Below are 27,477 nucleotides of genomic sequence, written 5' to 3'. Positions count from 1 at the left end.
ATGTTTACAAGGTGTTTCTGTGAGTGTTAATGTTTACAGGCTGTTTCTGTGAGTGTTAATGTTTACAGGATGTTTCTGTGAGTGTTAATGTTTACAGGGTGTTTCTGTGAGTGTTAATGTTTACAGGGTGTTTCTGTGAGTGTTAATGTTTACAAGGTGTTTCTGTGAGTGTTAATGTTTACAGGGTGTTTCTGTGAGTGTTAATGTTGACAGGATGTTTCTGTGAGTGTTAATGTTTACAGGGTGTTCCTGTGAGTGTTAATGTTTACAGGGTGTTTCTGTGAGTGTTAATGTTTACAGGATGTTTCTGTGAGTGTTAATGTTTACAGGGTGTTTCTGTGAGTGTTAATGTTTACAGGGTGTTTCTGTGAGTGTTAATGTTTACAGGATGTTTCTGTGAGTGATAATGTTTACAGGCTGTTTCTGTGAGTGTTAATGTTTACAGGGTGTTTCTGTGAGTGTTAATGTTTACAGGCTGTTTCTGTGAGTGTTAATGTTTACAGGGTGTTTCTGTGAGTGTTAATGTTTACAGGCTGTTTCTGTGAGTGTTAATGTTTACAGGATGTTTCTGTGAGTGTTAATGTTTACAAGGTGTTTCTGTGAGTGTTAATGTTTACAGGCTGTTTCTGTGAGTGATAATGTTTACAGGCTGTTTCTGTGAGTGTTAATGTTTACAGGGTGTTTCTGTGAGTGTTAATGTTTACAGGCTGTTTCTGTGAGTGTTAATGTTTACAGGATGTTTCTGTGAGTGTTAATGTTTACAAGGTGTTTCTGTGAGTGTTAATGTTTACAGGCTGTTTCTGTGAGTGTTAATGTTTACAGGCTGTTTCTGTGAGTGTTAATGTTTACAGGGTGTTTCTGTGAGTGTCAATGTTTACAGAGTGATTCTTTGAGTCTGGTAATTTTTACAGGGTGTTTCTGTGAGTGTTAATGTTTACAAGGTGTTTCTGTGAGTGTTAATGTTTACAGGATGTTTCTGTGAGTGTTAATGTTTACAGGGTGTTTCTGTGAGTGTTAATGTTTACAGGGTGTTTCTGTGAGTGTTAATGTTTACAAGGTGTTTCTGTGAGTGTTAATGTTTACATGGTGTTTCTGTGAGTGTTAATGTTTACAGGGTGTTTCTGTGAGTGTTAATGTTTACAGAGTGATTTTTTGAGTCTGGTAATGTTTACAGGGTGTTTCTGTGAGTGTTAATGTTTACAGGGTGTTTCTGTGAGTGTTAATGTTTACAAGGTGTTTCTGTGAGTGTTAATGTTTACAGGGTGTTTCTGTGAGTGTTAATGTTTACAGGGTGTTTCTGTGAGTGTTAATGTTTACAGGGTGTTTCTGTGAGTGTTAATGTTTACAAGGTGTTTCTGTGAGAGTTAATGTTTACAGGATGTTTCTGTGAGTGTTAATGTTTACAGGGTGTTTCTGTGAGTGTTAATGTTTACAAGGTGTTTCTGTGAGTGTTAATGTTTACAAGGTGTTTCTGTGAGTGTTAATGTTTACAAGGTGTTTCTGTGAGTGTTAATGTTTACAGGATGTTTCTGTGAGTGTTAATGTTTACAAGGTGTTTCTGTGAGTGTTAATGTTTACAGGCTGTTTCTGTGAGTGTTAATGTTTACAGGATGTTTCTGTGAGTGTTAATGTTTACAAGGTGTTTCTGTGAGTGTTAATGTTTACAGGCTGTTTCTGTGAGTGTTAATGTTTACAGGCTGTTTCTGTGAGTGTTAATGTTTACAGGGTGTTTCTGTGAGTGTTAATGTTTACAGGATGTTTCTGTGAGTGTTAATGTTTACAGGGTGTTTCTGTGAGTGTTAATGTTTACAGGCTGTTTCTGTGAGTGTTAATGTTTACAGGGTGTATCTGTGAGTGTTAATGTTTACAGGATGTTTCTGTGAGTGTTAATGTTTACAGGGTGTTTCTGTGAGTGTTAATGTTTACAGGCTGTTTCTGTGAGTGTTAATGTTTACAGGGTGTTTCTGTGAGTGTTAATGTTTACAGGGTGTTTCTGTGAGTGTTAATGTTTACAGGGTGTTTCTGTGAGTGTTAATGTTTACAAGGTGTTTCTGTGAGTGTTAATGTTTACAGGATGTTTCTGTGAGTGTTAATGTTTACAGGATGTTTCTGTGAGTGTTAATGTTTACAAGGTGTTTCTGTGAGTGTTAATGTTTACAGGCTGTTTCTGTGAGTGTTAATGTTTACAGGATGTTTCTGTGAGTGTTAATGTTTACAAGGTGTTTCTGTGAGTGTTAATGTTTACAGGCTGTTTCTGTGAGTGTTAATGTTTACAGGCTGTTTCTGTGAGTGTTAATGTTTACAGGGTGTTTCTGTGTGTCTTAATGTTTACAGAGTGATTCTTTGAGTCTGGTAATTTTTACAGGGTGTTTCTGTGAGTGTTAATGTTTACAAGGTGTTTCTGTGAGTGTTAATGTTTACAGGATGTTTCTGTGAGTGTTAATGTTTACAGGGTGTTTCTGTGAGTGTTAATGTTTACAGGGTGTTTCTGTGAGTGTTAATGTTTACAAGGTGTTTCTGTGAGTGTTAATGTTTACATGGTGTTTCTGTGAGTGTTAATGTTTACAGGGTGTTTCTGTGAGTGTTAATGTTTACCGAGTGATTTTTTGAGTCTGGTAATGTTTACAGGGTGTTTCTGTGAGTGTTAATGTTTACAGGGTGTTTCTGTGAGTGTTAATGTTTACAAGGTGTTTCTGTGAGTGTTAATGTTTACAAGGTGTTTCTGTGAGTGTTAATGTTTACAGGGTGTTTCTGTGAGTGTTAATGTTTACAGGGTGTTTCTGTGAGTGTTAATGTTTACAGGGTGTTTCTGTGAGTGTTAATGTTTACAGGATGTTTCTGTGAGTGTTAATGTTTACAGGGTGTTTCTGTGAGTGTTAATGTTTACAAGGTGTTTCTGTGAGTGTTAATGTTTACAAGGTGTTTCTGTGAGTGTTAATGTTTACAAGGTGTTTCTGTGAGTGTTAATGTTTACAGGATGTTTCTGTGAGTGTTAATGTTTACAGGGTGTTTCTGTGAGTGTTAATGTTTACAGGGTGTTTCTGTGAGTGTTAATGTTTACAAGGTGTTTCTGTGAGTGTTAATGTTTACAGGATGTTTCTGTGAGTGTTAATGTTTACAGGCTGTTTCTGTGAGTGTTAATGTTTACAGGCTGTTTCTGTGAGTGTTAATGTTTACAGGGTGTTTCTGTGAGTGTTAATGTTTACAGGATGTTTCTGTGAGTGTTAATGTTTACAGGGTGTTTCTGTGAGTGTTAATGTTTACAGGCTGTTTCTGTGAGTGTTAATGTTTACAGGGTGTTTCTGTGAGTGTTAATGTTTACAGGGTGTTTCTGTGAGTGTTAATGTTTACAGGGTGTTTCTGTGAGTGTTAATGTTTACAAGGTGTTTCTGTGAGTGTTAATGTTTACAGGATGTTTCTGTGAGTGTTAATGTTTACAGGATGTTTCTGTGAGTGTTAATGTTTACAAGGTGTTTCTGTGAGTGTTAATGTTTACAGGCTGTTTCTGTGAGTGTTAATGTTTACAGGATGTTTCTGTGAGTGTTAATGTTTACAAGGTGTTTCTGTGAGTGTTAATGTTTACAGGCTGTTTCTGTGAGTGTTAATGTTTACAGGCTGTTTCTGTGAGTGTTAATGTTTACAGGGTGTTTCTGTGAGTCTTAATGTTTACAGAGTGATTCTTTGAGTCTGGTAATTTTTACAGGGTGTTTCTGTGAGTGTTAATGTTTACAAGGTGTTTCTGTGAGTGTTAATGTTTACAGGATGTTTCTGTGAGTGTTAATGTTTACAGGGTGTTTCTGTGAGTGTTAATGTTTACAGGGTGTTTCTGTGAGTGTTAATGTTTACAAGGTGTTGCTGTGAGTGTTAATGTTTACATGGTGTTTCTGTGAGTGTTAATGTTTACAGGGTGTTTCTGTGAGTGTTAATGTTTACCGAGTGATTTTTTGAGTCTGGTAATGTTTACAGGGTGTTTCTGTGAGTGTTAATGTTTACAGGGTGTTTCTGTGAGTGTTAATGTTTACAAGGTGTTTCTGTGAGTGTTAATGTTTACAATGTGTTTCTGTGAGTGTTAATGTTTACAGGGTGTTTCTGTGAGTGTTAATGTTTACAGGGTGTTTCTGTGAGTGTTAATGTTTACAGGGTGTTTCTGTGAGTGTTAATGTTTACAGGATGTTTCTGTGAGTGTTAATGTTTACAGGGTGTTTCTGTGAGTGTTAATGTTTACAAGGTGTTTCTGTGAGTGTTAATGTTTACAAGGTGTTTCTGTGAGTGTTAATGTTTACAAGGTGTTTCTGTGAGTGTTAATGTTTACAGGATGTTTCTGTGAGTGTTAATGTTTACAAGGTGTTTCTGTGAGTGTTAATGTTTACAGGCTGTTTCTGTGAGTGTTAATGTTTACAGGATGTTTCTGTGAGTGTTAATGTTTACAAGGTGTTTCTGTGAGTGTTAATGTTTACAGGCTGTTTCTGTGAGTGTTAATGTTTACAGGCTGTTTCTGTGAGTGTTAATGTTTACAGGGTGTTTCTGTGAGTGTTAATGTTTACAGGATGTTTCTGTGAGTGTTAATGTTTACAGGGTGTTTCTGTGAGTGTTAATGTTTACAGGCTGTTTCTGTGAGTGTTAATGTTTACAGGGTGTTTCTGTGAGTGTTAATGTTTACAGGGTGTTTCTGTGAGTGTTAATGTTTACAGGGTGTTTCTGTGAGTGTTAATGTTTACAAGGTGTTTCTGTGAGTGTTAATGTTTACAGGATGTTTCTGTCAGTGTTAATGTTTACAGGATGTTTCTGTGAGTGTTAATGTTTACAAGGTGTTTCTGTGAGTGTTAATGTTTACAGGCTGTTTCTGTGAGTGTTAATGTTTACAGGATGTTTCTGTGAGTGTTAATGTTTACAAGGTGTTTCTGTGAGTGTTAATGTTTACAGGCTGTTTCTGTGAGTGTTAATGTTTACAGGCTGTTTCTGTGAGTGTTAATGTTTACAGGGTGTTTCTGTGAGTGTTAATGTTTACAGGGTGTTTCTGTGAGTGTTAATGTTTACAGGGTGTTTCTGTGAGTGTTAATGTTTACAGGGTGTTTCTGTGCATGTTAATGTTTACAGGGTGTTTCTGTGAGTGTTAATGTTTACAGGGTGTTTCTGTGAGTGTTAATGTTTACAGGGTGTTTCTGTGAGTGTTAATGTTTACAGGCTGTTTCTGTGAGTGTTAATGTTTACAGGGTGTTTCTGTGAGTGTTAATGTTTACAGGCTGTTTCTGTGAGTGTTAATGTTTACAGGGTGTTTCTGTGAGTGTTAATGTTTACAGGGTGTTTCTGTGAGTGTTAATGTTTACAGGGTGTTTCTGTGAGTGTTAATGTTTACAGGGTGTTTCTGTGAGTGTTAATGTTTACAGGGTGTTTCTGTGAGTGTTAATGTTTACAGGGTGTTTCTGTGAGTGTTAATGTTTACAGGGTGTTTCTGTGAGTGTTAATGTTTACAGGATGTTTCTGTGAGTGTTAATGTTTACAGGGTGTTTCTGTGAGTGTTAATGTTTACAGGCTGTTTCTGTGAGTGTTAATGTTTACAGGGTGTTTCTGTGAGTGTTAATGTTTACAAGGTGTTTCTGTGAGTGTTAATGTTTACAGGCTGTTTCTGTGAGTGTTAATGTTTACAGGATGTTTCTGTGAGTGTTAATGTTTACAAGGTGTTTCTGTGAGTGTTAATGTTTACAGGCTGTTTCTGTGAGTGTTAATGTTTACAGGCTGTTTCTGTGAGTGTTAATGTTTACAGGGTGTTTCTGTGAGTCTTAATGTTTACAGAGTGATTCTTTGAGTCTGGTAATTTTTACAGGGTGTTTCTGTGAGTGTTAATGTTTACAAGGTGTTTCTGTGAGTGTTAATGTTTACAGGATGTTTCTGTGAGTGTTAATGTTTACAGGGTGTTTCTGTGAGTGTTAATGTTTACAGGGTGTTTCTGTGAGTGTTAATGTTTACAAGGTGTTTCTGTGAGTGTTAATGTTTACATGGTGTTTCTGTGAGTGTTAATGTTTACAGGGTGTTTCTGTGAGTGTTAATGTTTACCGAGTGATTTTTTGAGTCTGGTAATGTTTACAGGGTGTTTCTGTGAGTGTTAATGTTTACAGGGTGTTTCTGTGAGTGTTAATGTTTACAAGGTGTTTCTGTGAGTGTTAATGTTTACAAGGTGTTTCTGTGAGTGTTAATGTTTACAGGGTGTTTCTGTGAGTGTTAATGTTTACAGGGTGTTTCTGTGAGTGTTAATGTTTACAGGGTGTTTCTGTGAGTGTTAATGTTTACAGGATGTTTCTGTGAGTGTTAATGTTTACAGGGTGTTTCTGTGAGTGTTAATGTTTACAAGGTGTTTCTGTGAGTGTTAATGTTTACAAGGTGTTTCTGTGAGTGTTAATGTTTACAAGGTGTTTCTGTGAGTGTTAATGTTTACAGGATGTTTCTGTGAGTGTTAATGTTTACAGGGTGTTTCTGTGAGTGTTAATGTTTACAGGGTGTTTCTGTGAGTGTTAATGTTTACAAGGTGTTTCTGTGAGTGTTAATGTTTACAGGCTGTTTCTGTGAGTGTTAATGTTTACAGGGTGTTTCTGTGAGTGTTAATGTTTACAGGATGTTTCTGTGAGTGTTAATGTTTACAGGCTGTTTCTGTGAGTGTTAATGTTTACAGGCTGTTTCTGTGAGTGTTAATGTTTACAGGGTGTTTCTGTGAGTGTTAATGTTTACAGGATGTTTCTGTGAGTGTTAATGTTTACAGGGTGTTTCTGTGAGTGTTAATGTTTACAGGCTGTTTCTGTGAGTGTTAATGTTTACAGGGTGTTTCTGTGAGTGTTAATGTTTACAGGGTGTTTCTGTGAGTGTTAATGTTTACAGGGTGTTTCTGTGAGTGTTAATGTTTACAAGGTGTTTCTGTGAGTGTTAATGTTTACAGGATGTTTCTGTGAGTGTTAATGTTTACAGGATGTTTCTGTGAGTGTTAATGTTTACAAGGTGTTTCTGTGAGTGTTAATGTTTACAGGCTGTTTCTGTGAGTGTTAATGTTTACAGGATGTTTCTGTGAGTGTTAATGTTTACAAGGTGTTTCTGTGAGTGTTAATGTTTACAGGCTGTTTCTGTGAGTGTTAATGTTTACAGGCTGTTTCTGTGAGTGTTAATGTTTACAGGGTGTTTCTGTGAGTCTTAATGTTTACAGAGTGATTCTTTGAGTCTGGTAATTTTTACAGGGTGTTTCTGTGAGTGTTAATGTTTACAAGGTGTTTCTGTGAGTGTTAATGTTTACAGGATGTTTCTGTGAGTGTTAATGTTTACAGGGTGTTTCTGTGAGTGTTAATGTTTACAGGGTGTTTCTGTGAGTGTTAATGTTTACAAGGTGTTGCTGTGAGTGTTAATGTTTACATGGTGTTTCTGTGAGTGTTAATGTTTACAGGGTGTTTCTGTGAGTGTTAATGTTTACCGAGTGATTTTTTGAGTCTGGTAATGTTTACAGGGTGTTTCTGTGAGTGTTAATGTTTACAGGGTGTTTCTGTGAGTGTTAATGTTTACAAGGTGTTTCTGTGAGTGTTAATGTTTACAATGTGTTTCTGTGAGTGTTAATGTTTACAGGGTGTTTCTGTGAGTGTTAATGTTTACAGGGTGTTTCTGTGAGTGTTAATGTTTACAGGGTGTTTCTGTGAGTGTTAATGTTTACAGGATGTTTCTGTGAGTGTTAATGTTTACAGGGTGTTTCTGTGAGTGTTAATGTTTACAAGGTGTTTCTGTGAGTGTTAATGTTTACAAGGTGTTTCTGTGAGTGTTAATGTTTACAAGGTGTTTCTGTGAGTGTTAATGTTTACAGGATGTTTCTGTGAGTGTTAATGTTTACAAGGTGTTTCTGTGAGTGTTAATGTTTACAGGCTGTTTCTGTGAGTGTTAATGTTTACAGGATGTTTCTGTGAGTGTTAATGTTTACAAGGTGTTTCTGTGAGTGTTAATGTTTACAGGCTGTTTCTGTGAGTGTTAATGTTTACAGGCTGTTTCTGTGAGTGTTAATGTTTACAGGGTGTTTCTGTGAGTGTTAATGTTTACAGGATGTTTCTGTGAGTGTTAATGTTTACAGGGTGTTTCTGTGAGTGTTAATGTTTACAGGCTGTTTCTGTGAGTGTTAATGTTTACAGGGTGTTTCTGTGAGTGTTAATGTTTACAGGGTGTTTCTGTGAGTGTTAATGTTTACAGGGTGTTTCTGTGAGTGTTAATGTTTACAAGGTGTTTCTGTGAGTGTTAATGTTTACAGGATGTTTCTGTCAGTGTTAATGTTTACAGGATGTTTCTGTGAGTGTTAATGTTTACAAGGTGTTTCTGTGAGTGTTAATGTTTACAGGCTGTTTCTGTGAGTGTTAATGTTTACAGGATGTTTCTGTGAGTGTTAATGTTTACAAGGTGTTTCTGTGAGTGTTAATGTTTACAGGCTGTTTCTGTGAGTGTTAATGTTTACAGGCTGTTTCTGTGAGTGTTAATGTTTACAGGGTGTTTCTGTGAGTGTTAATGTTTACAGGGTGTTTCTGTGAGTGTTAATGTTTACAGGGTGTTTCTGTGAGTGTTAATGTTTACAGGGTGTTTCTGTGCGTGTTAATGTTTACAGGGTGTTTCTGTGAGTGTTAATGTTTACAGGGTGTTTCTGTGAGTGTTAATGTTTACAGGGTGTTTCTGTGAGTGTTAATGTTTACAGGCTGTTTCTGTGAGTGTTAATGTTTACAGGGTGTTTCTGTGAGTGTTAATGTTTACAGGCTGTTTCTGTGAGTGTTAATGTTTACAGGGTGTTTCTGTGAGTGTTAATGTTTACAGGGTGTTTCTGTGAGTGTTAATGTTTACAGGGTGTTTCTGTGAGTGTTAATGTTTACAGGGTGTTTCTGTGAGTGTTAATGTTTACAGGGTGTTTCTGTGAGTGTTAATGTTTACAGGGTGTTTCTGTGAGTGTTAATGTTTACAGGGTGTTTCTGTGAGTGTTAATGTTTACAGGATGTTTCTGTGAGTGTTAATGTTTACAGGGTGTTTCTGTGAGTGTTAATGTTTACAGGCTGTTTCTGTGAGTGTTAATGTTTACAGGGTGTTTCTGTGAGTGTTAATGTTTACAAGGTGTTTCTGTGAGTGTTAATGTTTACAGGGTGTTTCTGTGAGTGTTAATGTTTACAAGGTGTTTCTGTGATTGTTAATGTTTACAGGGTGTTTCTGTGAGTGTTAATGTTTACAGGGTGTTTCTGGGAGTGTTAATGTTTACAGGGTGTTTCTGTGAGTGTTAATGTTTACAGGGTGTTTCTGTGAGTGTTAATGTTTACAGGGTGTTTCTGTGAGTGTTAATGTTTACAGGGTGTTTCTGTGAGTGTTAATGTTTACAGGGTGTTTCTGTGAGTGTTAATGTTTACAAGGTGTTTCTGTGATTGTTAATGTTTACAGGGTGTTTCTGTGAGTGTTAATGTTTACAGGGTGTTTCTGTGAGTGTTAATGTTTACAGGATGTTTCTGTGAGTGTTAATGTTTACAGGATGTTTCTGTGAGTGTTAATGTTTACAGGGTGTTTCTGTGAGTGTTAATGTTTACAGGGTGTTTCTGTGAGTGTTAATGTTTACAGGATGTTTCTGTGAGTGTTAATGTTTACAGAGTGTTTCTGTGAGTGTTAATGTTTACATGGTGTTTCTGTGAGTGTTGATGATTACAGGGTGTTTCTGTGAGTGTTAATGTTTACAGGGTGTTTCTGTGAGTGTTAATGTTTACAAGGTGTTTCTGTGAGTGTTAATGTTTACAGGGTGTTTCTGTGAGTGTTAATGTTTACAGGGTGTTTCTGTGAGTGTTAATATTTACAAGGTGTTTCTGTGAGTGTTAATGTTTACAGGGTGTTTCTGTGAGTGTTAATGTTTACAAAGTGTTTCTCTGAGTGTTAATGTTTGCAAGGTGTTTCTGTGAGTGTTAATGTTTACAGGATGTTTCTGTGAGTGTTAATGTTTACAAGGTGTTTCTGTGAGTGTTAATGTTTACAGGCTGTTTCTGTGAGTGTTAATGTTTACAGGATGTTTCTGTGAGTGTTATTGTTTACAGGGTGTTTCTGTGAGTGTTAATGTTTACAGGGTGTTTCTGTGAGTGTTAATGTTTACAAGGTGTTTCTGTGAGTGTTAATGTTTACATGATGTTACTGTGAGTGTTAATGTTTACAGGGTGTTCCTGTGAGTGTTAATGTTTACAGGGTGTTTCTGTGAGTGTTAATGTTTACAGGATGTTTCTTTGAGTGTTAATGTTTACAGGATGTTTCTGTGAGTGATAATGTTTACAGGATGTTTCTGTGAGTGTTAATGTTTACAGGGTGTTTCTGTGAGTGTTAATGTTTACAAGGTGTTTCTGTGAGTGTTAATGTTTCCAGGCTGTTTCTGTGAGTGTTAATGTTTACAGGCTGTTTCTGTGAGTGTTAATGTTTACAGGCTGTTTCTGTGAGTGTTAATGTTTACAGGCTGTTTCTGTGAGTGTTAATGTTTACAGGGTGTTTCTGTGAGTCTTAATGTTTACAGAGTGATTCTTTGAGTCTGGTAATTTTTACAGGGTGTTTCTGTGAGTGTTCATGTTTACAAGGTGTTTCTGTGAGTGTTAATGTTTACAGGATGTTTCTGTGAGTGTTAATGTTTACAGGGTGTTTCTGTGAGTGTTAATGTTTACAGGGTGTTTCTGTGAGTGTTAATGTTTACAAGGTGTTTCTGTGAGTGTTAATGTTTACATGGTGTTTCTGTGAGTGTTAATGTTTACAGGGTGTTTCTGTGAGTGTTAATGTTTACAGGGTGTTTCTGTGAGTGTTAATGTTTACAGGGTGTTTCTGTGAGTGTTAATGTTTACAAGGTGTTTCTGTGAGTGTTAATGTTTACAGGATGTTTCTGTGAGTGTTAATGTTTACAGGGTGTTTCTGTGAGTGTTAATGTTTACAAGGTGTTTCTGTGAGTGTTAATGTTTACAAGGTGTTTCTGTGAGTGTTAATGTTTACAGGGTGTTTCTGTGAGTGTTAATGTTTACAGGGTGTTTCTGTGAGTGTTAATGTTTACAGGGTGTTTCTGTGAGTGTTAATGTTTACAGGGTGTTTCTGTGAGTGTTAATGTTTACAGGATGTTTCTGTGAGTGTTAATGTTTACAGGATGTTTCTGTGAGTGTTAATGTTTACAGGGTGTTTCTGTGAGTGTTAATGTTTACAGGGTGTTTCTGTGAGTGTTAATGTTTACAGGATGTTTCTGTGAGTGTTAATGTTTACAGAGTGTTTCTGTGAGTGTTAATGTTTACATGGTGTTTCTGTGAGTGTTGATGTTTACAGGGTGTTTCTGTGAGTGTTAATGTTTACAGGGTGTTTCTGTGAGTGTTAATGTTTACAAGGTGTTTCTGTGAGTGTTAATGTTTACAGGGTGTTTCTGTGAGTGTTAATGTTTACAGGGTGTTTCTGTGAGTGTTAATATTTACAAGGTGTTTCTGTGAGTGTTAATGTTTACAGGGTGTTTCTGTGAGTGTTAATGTTTACAAAGTGTTTCTGTGAGTGTTAATGTTTGCAAGGTGTTTCTGTGAGTGTTAATGTTTACAGGATGTTTCTGTGAGTGTTAATGTTTACAAGGTGTTTCTGTGAGTGTTAATGTTTACAGGCTGTTTCTGTGAGTGTTAATGTTTACAGGATGTTTCTGTGAGTGTTATTGTTTACAGGGTGTTTCTGTGAGTGTTAATGTTTACAGGGTGTTTCTGTGAGTGTTAATGTTTACAAGGTGTTTCTGTGAGTGTTAATGTTTACAGGACGTTTCTGTGAGTGTTAATGTTTACAGGGTGTTCCTGTGAGTGTTAATGTTTACAGGGTGTTTCTGTGAGTGTTAATGTTTACAGGATGTTTCTTTGAGTGTTAATGTTTACAGGGTGTTTCTGTGAGTGTTAATGTTTACAGGGTGTTTCTGTGAGTGTTAATGTTTACAGGATGTTTCTGTGAGTGATAATGTTTACAGGATGTTTCTGTGAGTGTTAATGTTTACAGGGTGTTTCTGTGAGTGTTAATGTTTACAAGGTGTTTCTGTGAGTGTTAATGTTTCCAGGCTGTTTCTGTGAGTGTTAATGTTTACAGGCTGTTTCTGTGAGTGTTAATGTTTACAGGCTGTTTCTGTGAGTGTTAATGTTTACAGGCTGTTTCTGTGAGTGTTAATGTTTACAGGGTGTTTCTGTGAGTCTTAATGTTTACAGAGTGATTCTTTGAGTCTGGTAATTTTTACAGGGTGTTTCTGTGAGTGTTCATGTTTACAAGGTGTTTCTGTGAGTGTTAATGTTTACAGGATGTTTCTGTGAGTGTTAATGTTTACAGGGTGTTTCTGTGAGTGTTAATGTTTACAAGGTGTTTCTGTGAGTGTTAATGTTTACATGGTGTTTCTGTGAGTGTTAATGTTTACAGGGTGTTTCTGTGAGTGTTAATGTTTACAGGGTGTTTCTGTGAGTGTTAATGTTTACAGGGTGTTTCTGTGAGTGTTAATGTTTACAAGGTGTTTCTGTGAGTGTTAATGTTTACAGGATGTTTCTGTGAGTGTTAATGTTTACAGGGTGTTTCTGTGAGTGTTAATGTTTACAAGGTGTTTCTGTGAGTGTTAATGTTTACAAGGTGTTTCTGTGAGTGTTAATGTTTACAGGCTGTTTCTGTGAGTGTTAATGTTTACAGGCTGTTTCTGTGAGTGTTAATGTTTACAGGGTGTTTCTGTGAGTGTTAATGTTTACAGGCTGTTTCTGTGAGTGTTAATGTTTACAGGGTGTTTCTGTGAGTGTTAATGTTTACAGGGTGTTTCTGTGAGTGTTAATGTTTACAAGGTGTTTCTGTGAGTGTTAATGTTTACAGGATGTTTCTGTGAGTGTTAATGTTTACAGGGTGTTTCTGTGAGTGTTAATGTTTACAAGGTGTTTCTGTGAGTGTTAATGTTTACAAGGTGTTTCTGTGAGTGTTAATGTTTACAGGCTGTTTCTGTGAGTGTTAATGTTTACAGGCTGTTTCTGTGAGTGTTAATGTTTACAGGGTGTTTCTGTGAGTGTTAATGTTTACAGGCTGTTTCTGTGAGTGTTAATGTTTACAGGGTGTTTCTGTGAGTGTTAATGTTTACAGGGTGTTTCTGTGAGTGTTAATGTTTACAAGGTGTTTCTGTGAGTGTTAATGTTTACAGGATGTTTCTGTGAGTGTTAATGTTTACAGGGTGTTTCTGTGAGTGTTAATGTTTACAAGGTGTTTCTGTGAGTGTTAATGTTTACAAGGTGTTTCTGTGAGTGTTAATGTTTACAGGCTGTTTCTGTGAGTGTTAATGTTTACAGGCTGTTTCTGTGAGTGTTAATGTTTACAGGGTGTTTCTGTGAGTGTTAATGTTTACAGGCTGTTTCTGTGAGTGTTAATGTTTACAGGGTGTTTCTGTGAGTGTTAATGTTTACAGGCTGTTTCTGTGAGTGTTAATGTTTACAGGGTGTTTCTGTGAGTGTTAATGTTTACAAGGTGTTTCTGTGAGTGTTAATGTTTACAAGGTGTTTCTGTGAGTGTTAATGTTTACAAGGTGTTTCTGTGAGTGTTAATGTTTACAAGGTGTTTCTGTGAGTGTTAATGTTTACAGGCTGTTTCTGTGAGTGTTAATGTTTACAGGCTGTTTCTGTGAGTGTTAATGTTTACAGGGTGTTTCTGTGAGTGTTAATCTTTACAGGGTGTTTCTGTGAGTGTTAATGTTTACAGGCTGTTTCTGTGAGTGTTAATGTTTACAGGGTGTTTCTGTGAGTGTTAATGTTTACAGGGTGTTTCTGTGAGTGTTAATGTTTACAGGGTGTTTCTGTGAGTGTTAATGTTTACAAGGTGTTTCTGTGAATGTTAATGTTTACAGGATGTTTCTGTGAGTGTTAATGTTTACAGGATGTTTCTGTGAGTGTTAATGTTTACAAGGTGTTTCTGTGAGTGTTAATGTTTACAGGCTGTTTCTGTGAGTGTTAATGTTTACAGGATGTTTCTGTGAGTGTTAATGTTTACAAGGTGTTTCTGTGAGTGTTAATGTTTACAGGCTGTTTCTGTGAGTGTTAATGTTTACAGGCTGTTTCTGTGAGTGTTAATGTTTACAGGGTGTTTCTGTGAGTGTTAATGTTTACAGAGTGATTCTTTGAGTCTGGTAATGTTTACAGGGTGTTTCTGTGAGTGTTAATGTTTACAGGGTGTTTCTGTGAGTGTTAATGTTTACAGGCTGTTTCTGTGAGTGTTAATGTTTACAGGGTGTTTCTGTGAGTGTTAATGTTTACAGTGTGTTTCTGTGAGTGTTAATGTTTACAGAGTGATTCTTTGAGTCTGGTAATGTTTACAGGGTGTTTCTGTGAGTGTTAATGTTTACAGGGTGTTTCTGTGAGTGTTAATGTTTACAGGGTGTTTCTGTGAGTGTTAATGTTTACAGGGTGTTTCTGTGAGTGTTAATGTTTACAGGGTGTTTCTGTGAGTGTTAATGTTTACAGGGTGTTTCTGTGAGTGTTAATGTTTACAGGGTGTTTCTGTGAGTGTTAATGTTTACAGGGTGTTTCTGTGAGTGTTAATGTTTACAGGGTGTTTCTGTGAGTGTTAATGTTTACAGGGTGTTTCTGTGAGTGTTAATGTTTACAGGGTGTTTCTGTGAGTGTTAATGTTTACAGGGTGTTTCTGTGAGTGTTAATGTTTACAGGGTGTTTCTGTGAGTGTTAATGTTTACAGGGTGTTTCTGTGAGTGTTAATGTTTACAGGCTGTTTCTGTGAGTGTTAATGTTTACAGGGTGTTTCTGTGAGTGTTAATGTTTACAGGGTGTTTCTGTGAGTGTTAATGTTTACAGGGTGTTTCTGTGAGTGTTAATGTTTACAAGGTGTTTCTGTGAGTGTTAATGTTTACAGGGTGTTTCTGTGAGTGTTAATGTTTACAAGGTGTTTCTGTGAGTGTTAATGTTTACAGGATGTTTCTGTGAGTGTTAATGTTTACAGGGTGTTTCTGTGAGTGTTAATGTTTACAGGGTGTTTCTGTGAGTGTTAATGTTTACAGGGTGTTTCTGTGAGTGTTAATGTTTACAAGGTGTTTCTGTGAGTGTTAATGTTTACAGTGTGTTTCTGTGAGTGTTAATGTTTACAAGGTGTTTCTGTGAGTGTTAATGTTTACAGGGTGTTTCTGTTAGTGTTAATGTTTACAGGGTGTTTCTGTGAGTGTTAATGTTTACAGGGTGTTTCTGTGAGTGTTAATGTTTACAAGGTGTTTCTGTGAGTGTTAATGTTTACAGGGTGTTTCTGTGAGTGTTAATGTTTACAAGGTGTTTCTGTGAGTGTTAATGTTTACAAGGTGTTTCTGTGAGTGTTAATGTTTACAGGGTGTTTCTGTGAGTGTTAATGTTTACAGGGTGTTTCTGTTAGTGTTAATGTTTACAGGGTGTTTCTGTGAGTGTTAATGTTTACAGGGTGTTTCTGTGAGTGTTAATGTTTACAGGATGTTTCTGTGAGTGTTAATGTTTACAAGGTGTTTCTGTGAGTGTTAATGTTTACAGGCTGTTTCTGTGAGTGTTAATGTTTACAGGCTGTTTCTGTGAGTGTTAATGTTTACAGGGTGTTTCTGTGAGTGTTAATGTTTACAGAGTGATTCTTTGAGTCTGGTAATGTTTACAGGGTGTTTCTGTGAGTGTTAATGTTTACAGGGTGTTTCTGTGAGTGTTAATGTTTACAGGCTGTTTCTGTGAGTGTTAATGTTTACAGGGTGTTTCTGTGAGTGTTAATGTTTACAGTGTGTTTCTGTGAGTGTTAATGTTTACAGAGTGATTCTTTGAGTCTGGTAATGTTTACAGGGTGTTTCTGTGAGTGTTAATGTTTACAGGGTGTTTCTGTGAGTGTTAATGTTTACAGGGTGTTTCTGTGAGTGTTAATGTTTACAGGGTGTTTCTGTGAGTGTTAATGTTTACAGGGTGTTTCTGTGAGTGTTAATGTTTACAGGGTGTTTCTGTGAGTGTTAATGTTTACAGGGTGTTTCTGTGAGTGTTAATGTTTACAGGGTGTTTCTGTGAGTGTTAATGTTTACAGGGTGTTTCTGTGAGTGTTAATGTTTACAGGGTGTTTCTGTGAGTGTTAATGTTTACAGGGTGTTTCTGTGAGTGTTAATGTTTACAGGGTGTTTCTGTGAGTGTTAATGTTTACAGGGTGTTTCTGTGAGTGTTAATGTTTACAGGGTGTTTCTGTGAGTGTTAATGTTTACAGGCTGTTTCTGTGAGTGTTAATGTTTACAGGGTGTTTCTGTGAGTGTTAATGTTTACAGGGTGTTTCTGTGAGTGTTAATGTTTACAGGGTGTTTCTGTGAGTGTTAATGTTTACAAGGTGTTTCTGTGAGTGTTAATGTTTACAGGGTGTTTCTGTGAGTGTTAATGTTTACAAGGTGTTTCTGTGAGTGTTAATGTTTACAGGATGTTTCTGTGAGTGTTAATGTTTACAGGGTGTTTCTGTGAGTGTTAATGTTTACAGGGTGTTTCTGTGAGTGTTAATGTTTACAGGGTGTTTCTGTGAGTGTTAATGTTTACAAGGTGTTTCTGTGAGTGTTAATGTTTACAGTGTGTTTCTGTGAGTGTTAATGTTTACAAGGTGTTTCTGTGAGTGTTAATGTTTACAGGGTGTTTCTGTTAGTGTTAATGTTTACAGGGTGTTTCTGTGAGTGTTAATGTTTACAGGGTGTTTCTGTGAGTGTTAATGTTTACAAGGTGTTTCTGTGAGTGTTAATGTTTACAGGGTGTTTCTGTGAGTGTTAATGTTTACAAGGTGTTTCTGTGAGTGTTAATGTTTACAAGGTGTTTCTGTGAGTGTTAATGTTTACAGGGTGTTTCTGTTAGTGTTAATGTTTACAGGGTGTTTCTGTGAGTGTTAATGTTTACAAGGTGTTTCTGTGAGTGTTAATGTTTACAGGGTGTTTCTGTGAGTGTTAATGTTTACAGGGTGTTTCTGTGAGTGTTAATGTTTACAGGGTGTTTCTGTGAGTGTTAATGTTTACAGGGTGTTTCTGTGAGTGTTAATGTTTACAAGGTGTTTCTGTGAGTGTTAATGTTTACAGGGTGTTTCTGTGAGTGTTAACATTTACAGGGTGTTTCTGTGAGTGTTAACGTTTACAGGATGTTTCTGTGAGTGTTAATGTTTACAAGGTGTTTCTGTGAGTGTTAACGTTTACAGGATGTTTCTGTGAGTGTTAACATTTACAGGGTGTTTCTGTGAGTGTTAACGTTTACAGGGTGTTTCTGTGAGCCTGTTAATGTTTACGTTTTGTTTCTGTGAGTCTGTTAATGTTTAGTATGTTTGCAAGACCAGTAATATTTACAGTGTGTATTTGTGAGACTGGTAATATTAACAGGATTTTTCTGTGAGTCTGTTCATAGGGTGTTCCAGTGAGTTTGTTAATGCTTACATGTTGTTTGTGGGAGTCGGCTAATGTTAAGAGGGTGTTTCTGTGAGACTGTTAATGTTCACAAGGTGTTTCTTTCAGTTTGTTAATTTTGAAATGCATCTCCTTTGCTTTCTAACTACGTTGTAATATTGTAAGAGTGTTTCACTATTTATACAATTCATAGAATCATAGAACAAAACAGTACAGAATGAGGACATACGCCTGTCATGCCTGTGCCGGCTCTTTGAAATAACTTTTCAATTAGTTCCATTCCCTTGCCCTTTCCCCAAAGCCCTGTAAACCTTTTACCTTCAAGTATTTCTCTAGATTCAGGAACTGTTCCTCTGGATTGGAAAATTGCACATGTCACTCCGCTTTTTAAGGAAGGAGAGGGAAACCAGCGAATTATAGACCAGTTAGCCTAACATCTGTTGTGGGGAAATTGCTGGAGTCTATAATTAAGGATAGGGTGACTGAACACCTCGAGAATTTTCAGTTAATCAGAGAGAGCCAGCATGGATTTGTGAAAGGTAGGTCGAGCCTGACAAATCTGATTGCATTTTTTGAAGAGGTGACTAAAGTATTGGACAGGGGAATGTCAATGGATGTTATTTATATGGACTTCCAGAAGGCATTTAATAAGGTCCCACATAAGAGACTGTTAACTAAGATAGAAGCCCATGGAATCGAGGGAAAAGTACGGACTTGGTTAGGAAGTTGGCTGAGCGAAAGGCGACAGAAAGCAGGGATAATGGGTAAGTATTCACATTGGCAGGATGTGACTAGTGGAGTCCCGCAGGGATCTGTCTTGGGGCCTCAATTATTCACAATATTTATCAACGACTTAGATGAAGGCATAGAAAGTCTCATACCTAAGTTTGCCGATGACACAAAGATTGGTGGCATTGTAAGCAGTGTAGATGAAAACATAAAATTACAAAGCGATATTGATAGATTAGATGAATGGACAAAACTGTGGCAAATGGAATTCAATGTAGACAAATGTGAGGTCATCCACTTTGGATCAAAAAAGGACAGAACAGGGTACTTTCTAAATGGTAAAAAGTTAAAAACAGTGGATGTCCAAAGGGGTTTAAGGGTTCAGGTACATAGATCATTGAAGTGTCATGAACAGATGCAGAAAATAATCAATAAGGCTCATGGAATGCTGGACTTTATATCGAGAGGACTAGAGTACAAGGGGGCAGAAGTTATGCTGCAGCTATACAAAACCCTGGTTAGACCGCACCTGGAGTACTGTGAGCAGTTCTGGGCAACGCACCTTCGGAAGGACATATTGGCCTTGGAGGGAGTGCAGCGTAGGTTTACTAGAATGATACCCGGGCTACAAGGGTTAGGTTACGAGGAGAGATTACACAAATTGGGGTTGTATTCTCTCGAGTTTCGAAGGATAAGGGGTGATCTGATCGAATTTTATAAGATATTAAGGGGAACAGATAGGGTGGATAGAGAGAAACTATTTCCGCTGGTTTGGGATTCTAGGAGTAGGGGACACAGTCTAAAAATTAGGAATGAGGTTAGAAAACATTTCTACACACAAACGGTTGTAGAAGTTTGGAACTCTCTTCCGCAAATGGCAATGGATACTAGCTCAATTGCTAAATTTAAATCTGAGATAGATAGCTTTTTGGCAACCAAAGCTATTAAGGGATATGGGCCAAAGGCAGGTATATGGAGTTAGATCACAGATCAGCCATGATCATATCAAATGGAGGAGCAGGCACGAGGGGCTGAATGGCCTACTCCTGTTCCTATGTTCCTATTTGTCCAATTCCCTTTGGAAAGTTATTATTGAATCTGCTTCCACCACCATTTCAGGCAGTGCGTTCCAGATCATTACAACTCGCTCCAAAAATAACTCATATCTATTTCTTTTCCCAATTACCTTAGTTCATGAATTTGTTTGAAAATTTACAGCTTGTATCTTTATGTGTGCTGATAATTATAGGGGGCTGTAAGAGTGTTTCATTCTTTAAACAATCCCAATCAGATTGTTATTATTTTCAGAATGTCTCTGAGTGTCTTTACAATTTTCAGAGTTTGTCTGGCAGTAGGTTCATGTTTACTCCAGTGTGTGGGATTGTTTCATTTTGTACAGAAAGCCCAAGACGGTGTTTTAGTATGTAGAGTCCCTGTATTGGGTACTTACATTTTTCAGCGTGGCTCTGGCAGTAGATTAATATTTCTTGATGCTTATGTGTGTGTTTCATTGTGTACAGGGAGTTCTCGACTGTGTGTTAGTATGTATAGGGTCTCTGTGAGCGAGTTTTTATTTCAGGATGTCTGGCAGTAGGTTAATATTGCGATACCATCCTCATAGGAAGGGAGATTGGTGGGATAGGAGTGGGGCCCGTAAATGTAAGGCTGCCGATTGCTGCTGGGTAAGGGGCAGTTCTGAATTTTGAATTTTTATCGAAATAATTTTAAACATATTTAGCTAGGACGGCCAGTGCGAAAAAAACAACACGGGGATCAGATCTGAAGTTCCAGGCACTAATCGGGCCCAAGTTCCCCGAAGATGGTGACGGCGCCACCCTCCAATCTAATTGCACCCCAGTCCTGGATTTCGGACAGGGGTCAATGCCAAGGCAGAAGCACAAATCCCGGAGGGAGTACAAACCGCCCCACTGTGTCTGTATCACAGGCCACGAGGGAGAACGGATCAGGCAGATTCTGAGGTGGGATGGAGGTTCTGGTGTTGGAAAGTCTTCAGTTGTTCTCTTTATTTAATGAGTTTAACAATTATAGTGAACGGATATTTCACCACATTCTTCAACTGCTCTCTGAATTTATTCTGGGTCACGGCATAAATACAAGTGTTTGTGCAGCAACTCAGGAGCTGGAGCATGAATCCTATTTCTTGTACAAATTCTGGTATAAATACAGACTGATACCCCAACCACCAAGTTCGGTTCCATACAGAATACACCATAAACAGCGCCCATAAAAGAATGAAATTCCCGGAGATAACAAACAGTAAAATGCTGGCTTTCCTTCGGCTCTCCATCTCTGGGTCACTTGCACTCTCCCCATTGCTGTGGCCCCGGAGTCTCCTGCGGACTCTACTAGACACTAAAATGTGTCTGACAGTTAAAACATTGAGCAGCAGAATCAGAACAAATGGGACGCCCGGTGTTACAATATAATGAAGTAATTCGATTGCTCCCCATATCTGTGAATCAGTAAGATTGCGTGTAACAACACAGAACCAGGGAATGTTGCCGAGAGCATACCCATCAGTTGACATAAAATACCAGGTTGTGTTCTTTAAACAGCTCAGCACAGTCACTGTTCCAAGAACCACAGCCGCCGTTCTCTCGGTGCAATATTTAGTTTTTAACTTGTTGCAACAAATGGCCACAAATCGATCAAATGTGAAAGTGACGGTGAACCAGACAGAACAGTCTGTGGCTGCATAAAGCAGGACGGCGTGGATATTACACACGGGAATGGAGTACATGAAAAGGAACTGTACCCAATAAAGAATGGGAATATGCCTGAGTATCAAATCGATGATAACGACCAGTAGATCCGCCGCTGCCATCGCCACCAGGTAACGAGTGACACATTTGGAGAGACCGCACTTTCCCCGAGACAGGATCACAATCGTCACTAAATTAACTGTAAGGAAGGGAAATCAACAAAAAAAGATACATCAGGTTGGGAGTAAAAGCAACAGTTTGATGGATTTCGGGGTGAAAATTGCAACTTTGATACTGCATCCAGTGATGGATCTGATTATTGCACCTGTGACAGGGTTTTCTGCTTGAAACAGCGTTTTGGTAAATTGAATCAGGAGTGGATTCGGGAAGTAAATACAAGGGCCGGATTAAACATGAGAAATAATAGGTTTATAATGAATCAGAACCCCTTGTCAATAACGTTACAGCTTTAGATTCATACATGAATACAATATTTTGCCCCGAAGTAAATAATCTTATAATCTGGGGAACCCCTTTTCAACATCATGCAGTCCCTTGATCCCTGAAAATTTCACATCGTTCACCTGACGAAGGGGGAAGCCTCCGAAAGCTTGTGAATTTAAAATAAAATTGCTGGACTATAACTTAGTGTTGTAAAATTGTTTACAACCTGAAAATATCGTCACGGACTCTGGAATCTGAAATTAGCAATGTCTATGGATCCAACTTTAAACATTGATACAGTCTCTGGAACTCCCTCAAATTAATGGAACTCTCTCTGCATCACTTATAAATATTTGAACAGTTGCTGAATCTATTATAAATATTGGTACAATGTTTCCATACCCCTGTGAATAATGGTACTTTCTCCGGAACCGTTGCCAATATGATATAGTCTCTGAAAACCCTATGCAATTTGATACAGTCTCCGGAAGCCCTATTCATATCGATATTTTCAGACACTCCCCTGAATGTGCCAATATATACAGGAGTCTGCGGGAGTGAATGAATATTCACAAGAATTACAAGGGAGTGTTCACATTCAGACAGTCCCTAGATTGTGTCAGTAATTACACGGGTCTGTGGGAGTGAGTTAATATTTACAGGTGTTACTAGGGAGTGTACACATTCAGACAGTCTCTAGATTGTGTCAGTAATTACACGGGTCTGTGGGAGTGAGTTAATATTTACAGGTGTTACTAGGGAGTGTACACATTCAGACAGTCTCTAGATTGTGTCAGTATTTACAGGGGTCTGTGGGAGTGAGTTGGTATTTACAGGTGTTACTAGGGAGTGTAGACCTAAGGCAGGCCCCAGACTGTGTCAATATTTATAGGGGTCTGTAGATACTGATAAGCTACAGGTGAGACCAGATTAATATTTTCTGGCTGGTATGAGGTGCCCATTCTTTCTCTCAATCTCAGAAACCAGCTCTAAATTTCGCACAATCCTTGAAATCCTTTGCAAGTACTTACAGACACACAAGGAGCTCATGTAAACACTAACAATTATTCAGAAAACCAGTGGAAATGCCGACATTATTAATAAATACCATATAAAGAATAAACATGACGCAGGAACATCCTGAATACATTGATACTCAATTAGTAACATCCGGTATGTATTGACTCACACTCAGGGATATCCTATGATTACAGACACTTACTTTGGAACATGCTAAACATAATGACAGTCGTTCTGGAACATTATGGAAATACTGAGACTCACGCACGAAATTCCTGCTATTGGTGACACTCACTCAATAATCGCATTTACAGCCACGCTTGTATTCGGTTCATACAGATGCCAACTCAATAACATCCAGTCAGTAGAAATATTCACCCAGTGACCCTCTGAATACTGAAACATTCCGAGAGAGACTTGTAAATACTGAAATACTCCCATGATTCTGTGCAAATGCTGACAGTCCCAAGCTCAACGTTAATATGGACATTTCCAGGGTAAATGCTGTCACACTAAGCGGATCTCCGTGAATACTCACGGAACTCCAGGATCACCTGTAAATACTGTCACATTTACACACAATCCGAAGGACCCCCTGCAAATACTCATAAATTCCAGCGCTCCACCTCGAATACAGACACAATCCTAGGGACCATATAAATATCGGTACTGTCATCGACCCCTTGTAAATCTTGACACACCGCGAAGGACACTGTAAAAACAGGGGCACACTCAGTTACCCTGCAAATACAGGGACCTATTGTAAATTAAATCTTGCACTCTGAAGACTCTCGTCAAGGTATTTCCCATTCCAAGTAACCGCTATCAATATATTTTCCATCACTGGTATCACCTCTAATTATTAAGCTAGACATAAAGACTTACCAGGAACTCGATGAGAAGCTAGAACGGGATAGTAAACAGAAATTTAAAGGTTAACCTTGTTTGTTTAAACGTTAAACAAAGTTAAACGTTGTTTAACGAATTAATAGCTTGATATAGATCTCACCTGGGACACCAACATGGGAAGATGGGATAGCAAGAACATAGAAATAGAGTTAAACATGGTTTATAAAATTAAAGGGTGGATTTAGAGACTTACCAGGGACACCGAAAGCAGCGAGGAGGGGATAATAAGCAATTTGAATGATCGTAAGTATCAATTTTATCCGAACTGCTACAGTTAGTCTATCATAATTTGCATTAAGATAATCAAACTGCCAGACCAAACTCCGGTCCATTGTATTAACGTTCCAATCTATTGTTCTCAGGTTCTGACCCTTTGTAGTAACATTCCAATCTATTGTTCTCAGACTCTGACCCTTTGTAGTAACATTCCAATCTATTGTTCTCAGACTCTGACCCTTTGTAGTAACATTCCAATCTATTGTTCTCAGGTTCTGACCCATTGCAGCAACGTTCCAATCTATTGCTCTCAGATTCTAGCCACTATCTCTCTCTCTATAGAACCACTAATGCACGTTAGTGGCGGACGTGATGCGCTCACCGAAACAATGGGACAACACCTTGACATTAATACCTTATTTATAGCAGAGGGAAAAGCTCCAGAGAGACAATTATGTCCCCTGGAAACTAACTTAATTACAGTCACAGAACAAACAAGTTCCGATAATCCATTTAACCCCAACACTTTTTATATCACTAAATACATCTAACCAAATATCACACAAATAAGTATTTGGAAGAACAGAAACTGAGAGACCCGCAGTCTGACAACAATGATGTAAAGGGAGAGCGGCTTCATTTAGAGATTATTTAAGTGAAATCATTTAATTTCATATAGTTTTTGCCCAATTTTCAAGGGTTGGGTTTACACTCAGGGATGGAAACTGAACCATTTTACTACTCAGTTTGGAGACCAACCTGCGAATATTGGTGTTATCTTTGGATACCCCCGTCAATATTGGCAAGTTCATGTATCCTCTTAACACTAATGGTGCAGTCTCTGGGCCTACCTGTAAATAATGGTACAGTCTTCAGAGATTACTGTAAATATTCGCACAGACTGATAATTAAAAAAAAATATTGAGCCGCCTCAGGATTTTCTATCACTATAGAAACATCGCTGGATAACCCCACCCACCGGAAATATTTCCACAATCTCTACATTCCTCTCTAAATATTAGCAAAGTGTTCCATGTAACGTTTGCTACCGTCTCTACATCCGCCTGTAAAGTTCGCTACAGTCTCTGTGTCCACCTGTAAAGTTTGTTAGAGTCATCGGATCCCCGTGTAAAGTTTGTAACAGTCTTTGGATCCACTAGTAAACTTTGGTATAGTTTCTGGATTCACCAGTCAAGCTTGGTAGAGTCTGATTTCATTTGTAAAGTGGATCCGTTTATAGAGTCATGGAATCTTACAGCACAGAAAGTGGCCATTCGGCCCATCGTGCCTGTGCTGGCTTTTTGAAAGAACTCTCTAATTTAGTCCCACAGCCCATCTTTTTTCCCCATAAATTTGCAAATTAGTCCGCTTGAAGGAAATGTCTAATCGCCTTTTGAAAGTGTCTATGGAACCTACTGTCAGCGCCCTTTCAGGCAGTGCGTTCCAGACCTTAACCCTCGGAAAAAAAATGTTTCTCAATTCCCCTCTAGTTCTTTTGCCAATTATTTTAAATCAATCACCTCTGGTTAACGACCCACTTGCTAGAGGGAACAGATTCTCCCTATTTTCTATATCAAACCCCCCCTAATTTTGAATACCTCTATTATGTCTCCCCCTAACCTTCTCTGCTCTAAGAATAACAATCCCAGCTTCTCCAATCTCTCCACACAACTGAAGTCCCTCATCCCTGGTATTATCCAAGTAAACCTCCTCTGTACTCTCTCCAAGGCCTTGACATCCTTCGTAAAGTGTGGTGCCCAGAAATGTACACAATACTCCAACTGAGGCCTAACCCGTGATTTGTAGAGGTTTAGCGTGACTTCCTTGTTTTTGTATTCAATGCCCCTATTTACAAAGCCCAGTATCCCAGACACATTCTTAACAGCCTTATCAACTTGCCTCGCCACGTTCAATGATTTGTGAATATGCCCCTCCAGCTCCCTCTGCTCTTGTACCCCTTCAACATAGTATCATTTAGATTACAACGCCCTTCCATGTTGTTTATCCCAAGATGCATCATTTCACACTTATCGACATTAAATTGCTTCTGCCATCTGTCTGCCCATTCCACTTGTAAACTTTGGTATTTTCTCTGCATCCACCTGTAAAGATCACTACAGTCTCTGCATCCACCTGTAATATTTGGTAGAATCTCCGGATCCACGTGTAACGATCACCAGACTCTCCGGGCTCACCTTCAAATGTTAGCAGAGAACGTGGATCGCCCTATAAAGTTCACTACAGTCTCTGAATCCACCTATAAATATTAATAGAGGCTCTGGATCCTTCTGCAAATTGTCAGTGTCTTTCCTTCAGAAAATAATGGAAAGAACTTTGTAACCGTTACAAATATTAGTAATCTAAATTTCTCCTTAAATATTTGCACACTGTACATTGATTGCAAATATTTCGTACGTTTCCACAGACCAACTAATCCATTCTGTAGACTCCCTGAATGTGTACACTCCCTAGTATCACTGTAAATATTGACCCACTCTCAGATTCCTGTCAATACTCGCACAGTCTGGGGCCTGCCCGAGCATGGGTGCTCTCCCTGGTACCGCTGTAAATATAAACTCACTCCCAAAACCCCCTATAATTACTGATACAGTCTGAAGACCGTCTGAATGTGTACACTTTCTGCTGCTCCCATTATATATTGACTAACTCTCACAGACTCATGTGAAAGGATCTGTGAAATATAGCAAGTTACCAACTTGACATAGGTAAAGATCACTCACGATGGGATAGTTGGCCTATGTGATTAACGACAAAGCTTGCAAAATGCCTAGAAGAGGGGATGTGGGGATTAGTTTTGCGGTGTTAGGGGTAAAATTGATGTGCGATGGGAAACTACTGAAACTAGATAAGCATAGAAGAAACGTAGCATGGCAGAACAGTTAGCAGTTTCGCTCCAAAAACAGGTCATGCGATATACTGCACAACCGTTTATGTCACGTATGGACAAAGGAAAAGCACGTGTTGCTACCATACATCATATCTGGTAAACAAAGCCGATTTGTTTTAGTGAAAGTTATAAATACGGGATGGAGTTCTGCATTCCTTGTTACCCAAATCTAAGAACTATTTTGCTTAGGAGTAGCTCTAATACCTGACTGGGTATTCCACTTGGCAGTATAATTGACGCATTTGCTTGCGTCTAATCATATTTGCAGTACATCTCTAAAAGTAAACTTCTCTGGTATTCGAGACTTTTAGGACTGCAGTATCAGCTCTATATGGTGCAAGTCCAACACCCTGTAAATATTGAAACAGTCTGAGGACTTTCTCAATATCTACCATCCCTGGTATCCCTCTAAACATTGACTCATTCAGACCCCTGTGAGGACTGACATATTCTGGGACTCTTATGTCTACATTCCTTGGTTCCCCTTTATACGTTCACTCGCTCTCATTGACTGTCTAAATATTGACCATCTGGTCACCCCCTCAATGTCCACAGACCCTGGAACCACTTTATATTCTTGATCGGTATGTTCCCAGCCCAACACGGAAGAAAGCAGTGCTGGGGGATGAAGTGGGGCAAATAGGAACATAAGTGGGCAGTTCAGTCCCTCGAGCCTATTCCGCAATTAAATTATAAACAATTTTACAACAGCAAGTTATAGTCCAGCAATTTTATTTGAAATTCACAAGCTTTCGGAGGCTTCCTCCTTCCTCAGGTGAATGTGGAAATGAAATCCTCGAACCTATCGCATTTATAAATCACAGAACAATGCTTGGTGATTACAGACAGTCTTTTCAACTGCCCGTTGCCAAGGCAATCAGTGTGCAGACAGACAGGTGTTACCTACAGATCCCCCGAATATACAAACCACCAAAAAAAAAGAGAGAGAGGCAGAAACATCGAAAAGACAGCAACTGACCCGTTGTATTAAAAACAGATAACATTTGTTCGCTGGTGGGGTAACGTGTAGCGTGACATGAACCCCAAGATCCCGGTTGAGGCCTTCCTCATGGGTGCGGAACTTGGCTATCAATTTCTGCTCGACGATTTTGCGTTGTCGTGTGTCTCGAAGGCCGCCTTGGAGT

General features: G+C 38.3%; 1 protein-coding gene across 1 annotated transcript; it reads right to left on the bottom strand.

The window, feature by feature from the left end:
• Positions 1–20,135: 20,135 nt before the first annotated feature.
• Positions 20,136–23,708, bottom strand: LOC137332754 (probable G-protein coupled receptor 139). The gene is made up of 2 exons (XM_067996693.1): positions 23,402–23,708; positions 20,136–21,034 (listed from the first exon to the last, which is right to left on the bottom strand). Exons 1-2 carry the CDS (start codon positions 23,706–23,708, stop codon positions 20,136–20,138), a joined length of 1,206 nt encoding a protein of 401 aa, XP_067852794.1.
• Positions 23,709–27,477: the final 3,769 nt, after the last annotated feature.

Source organism: Heptranchias perlo, chromosome 2, assembly GCF_035084215.1.
Source record: "Heptranchias perlo isolate sHepPer1 chromosome 2, sHepPer1.hap1, whole genome shotgun sequence".
NCBI lineage: Eukaryota > Metazoa > Chordata > Chondrichthyes > Hexanchiformes > Hexanchidae > Heptranchias > Heptranchias perlo.
The sequence above is the reverse complement of the archived record's forward strand: the minus strand, read 5'-3'. Positions and strand labels throughout refer to the sequence as shown.

Coding starts and splice junctions, on each gene's coding strand:
- LOC137332754 (XM_067996693.1), bottom strand. CDS start 23,708: ATGGGTCAGAACCTGAGAACAATAGATTGGAATGTTACTACAAAGGGT. Junction 21,035..23,401: donor CGCTGCTTTCGGTGTCCCTG/GTAAGTCTCTAA, acceptor CCTTCCTTACAG/TTAATTTAGTGACGATTGTG.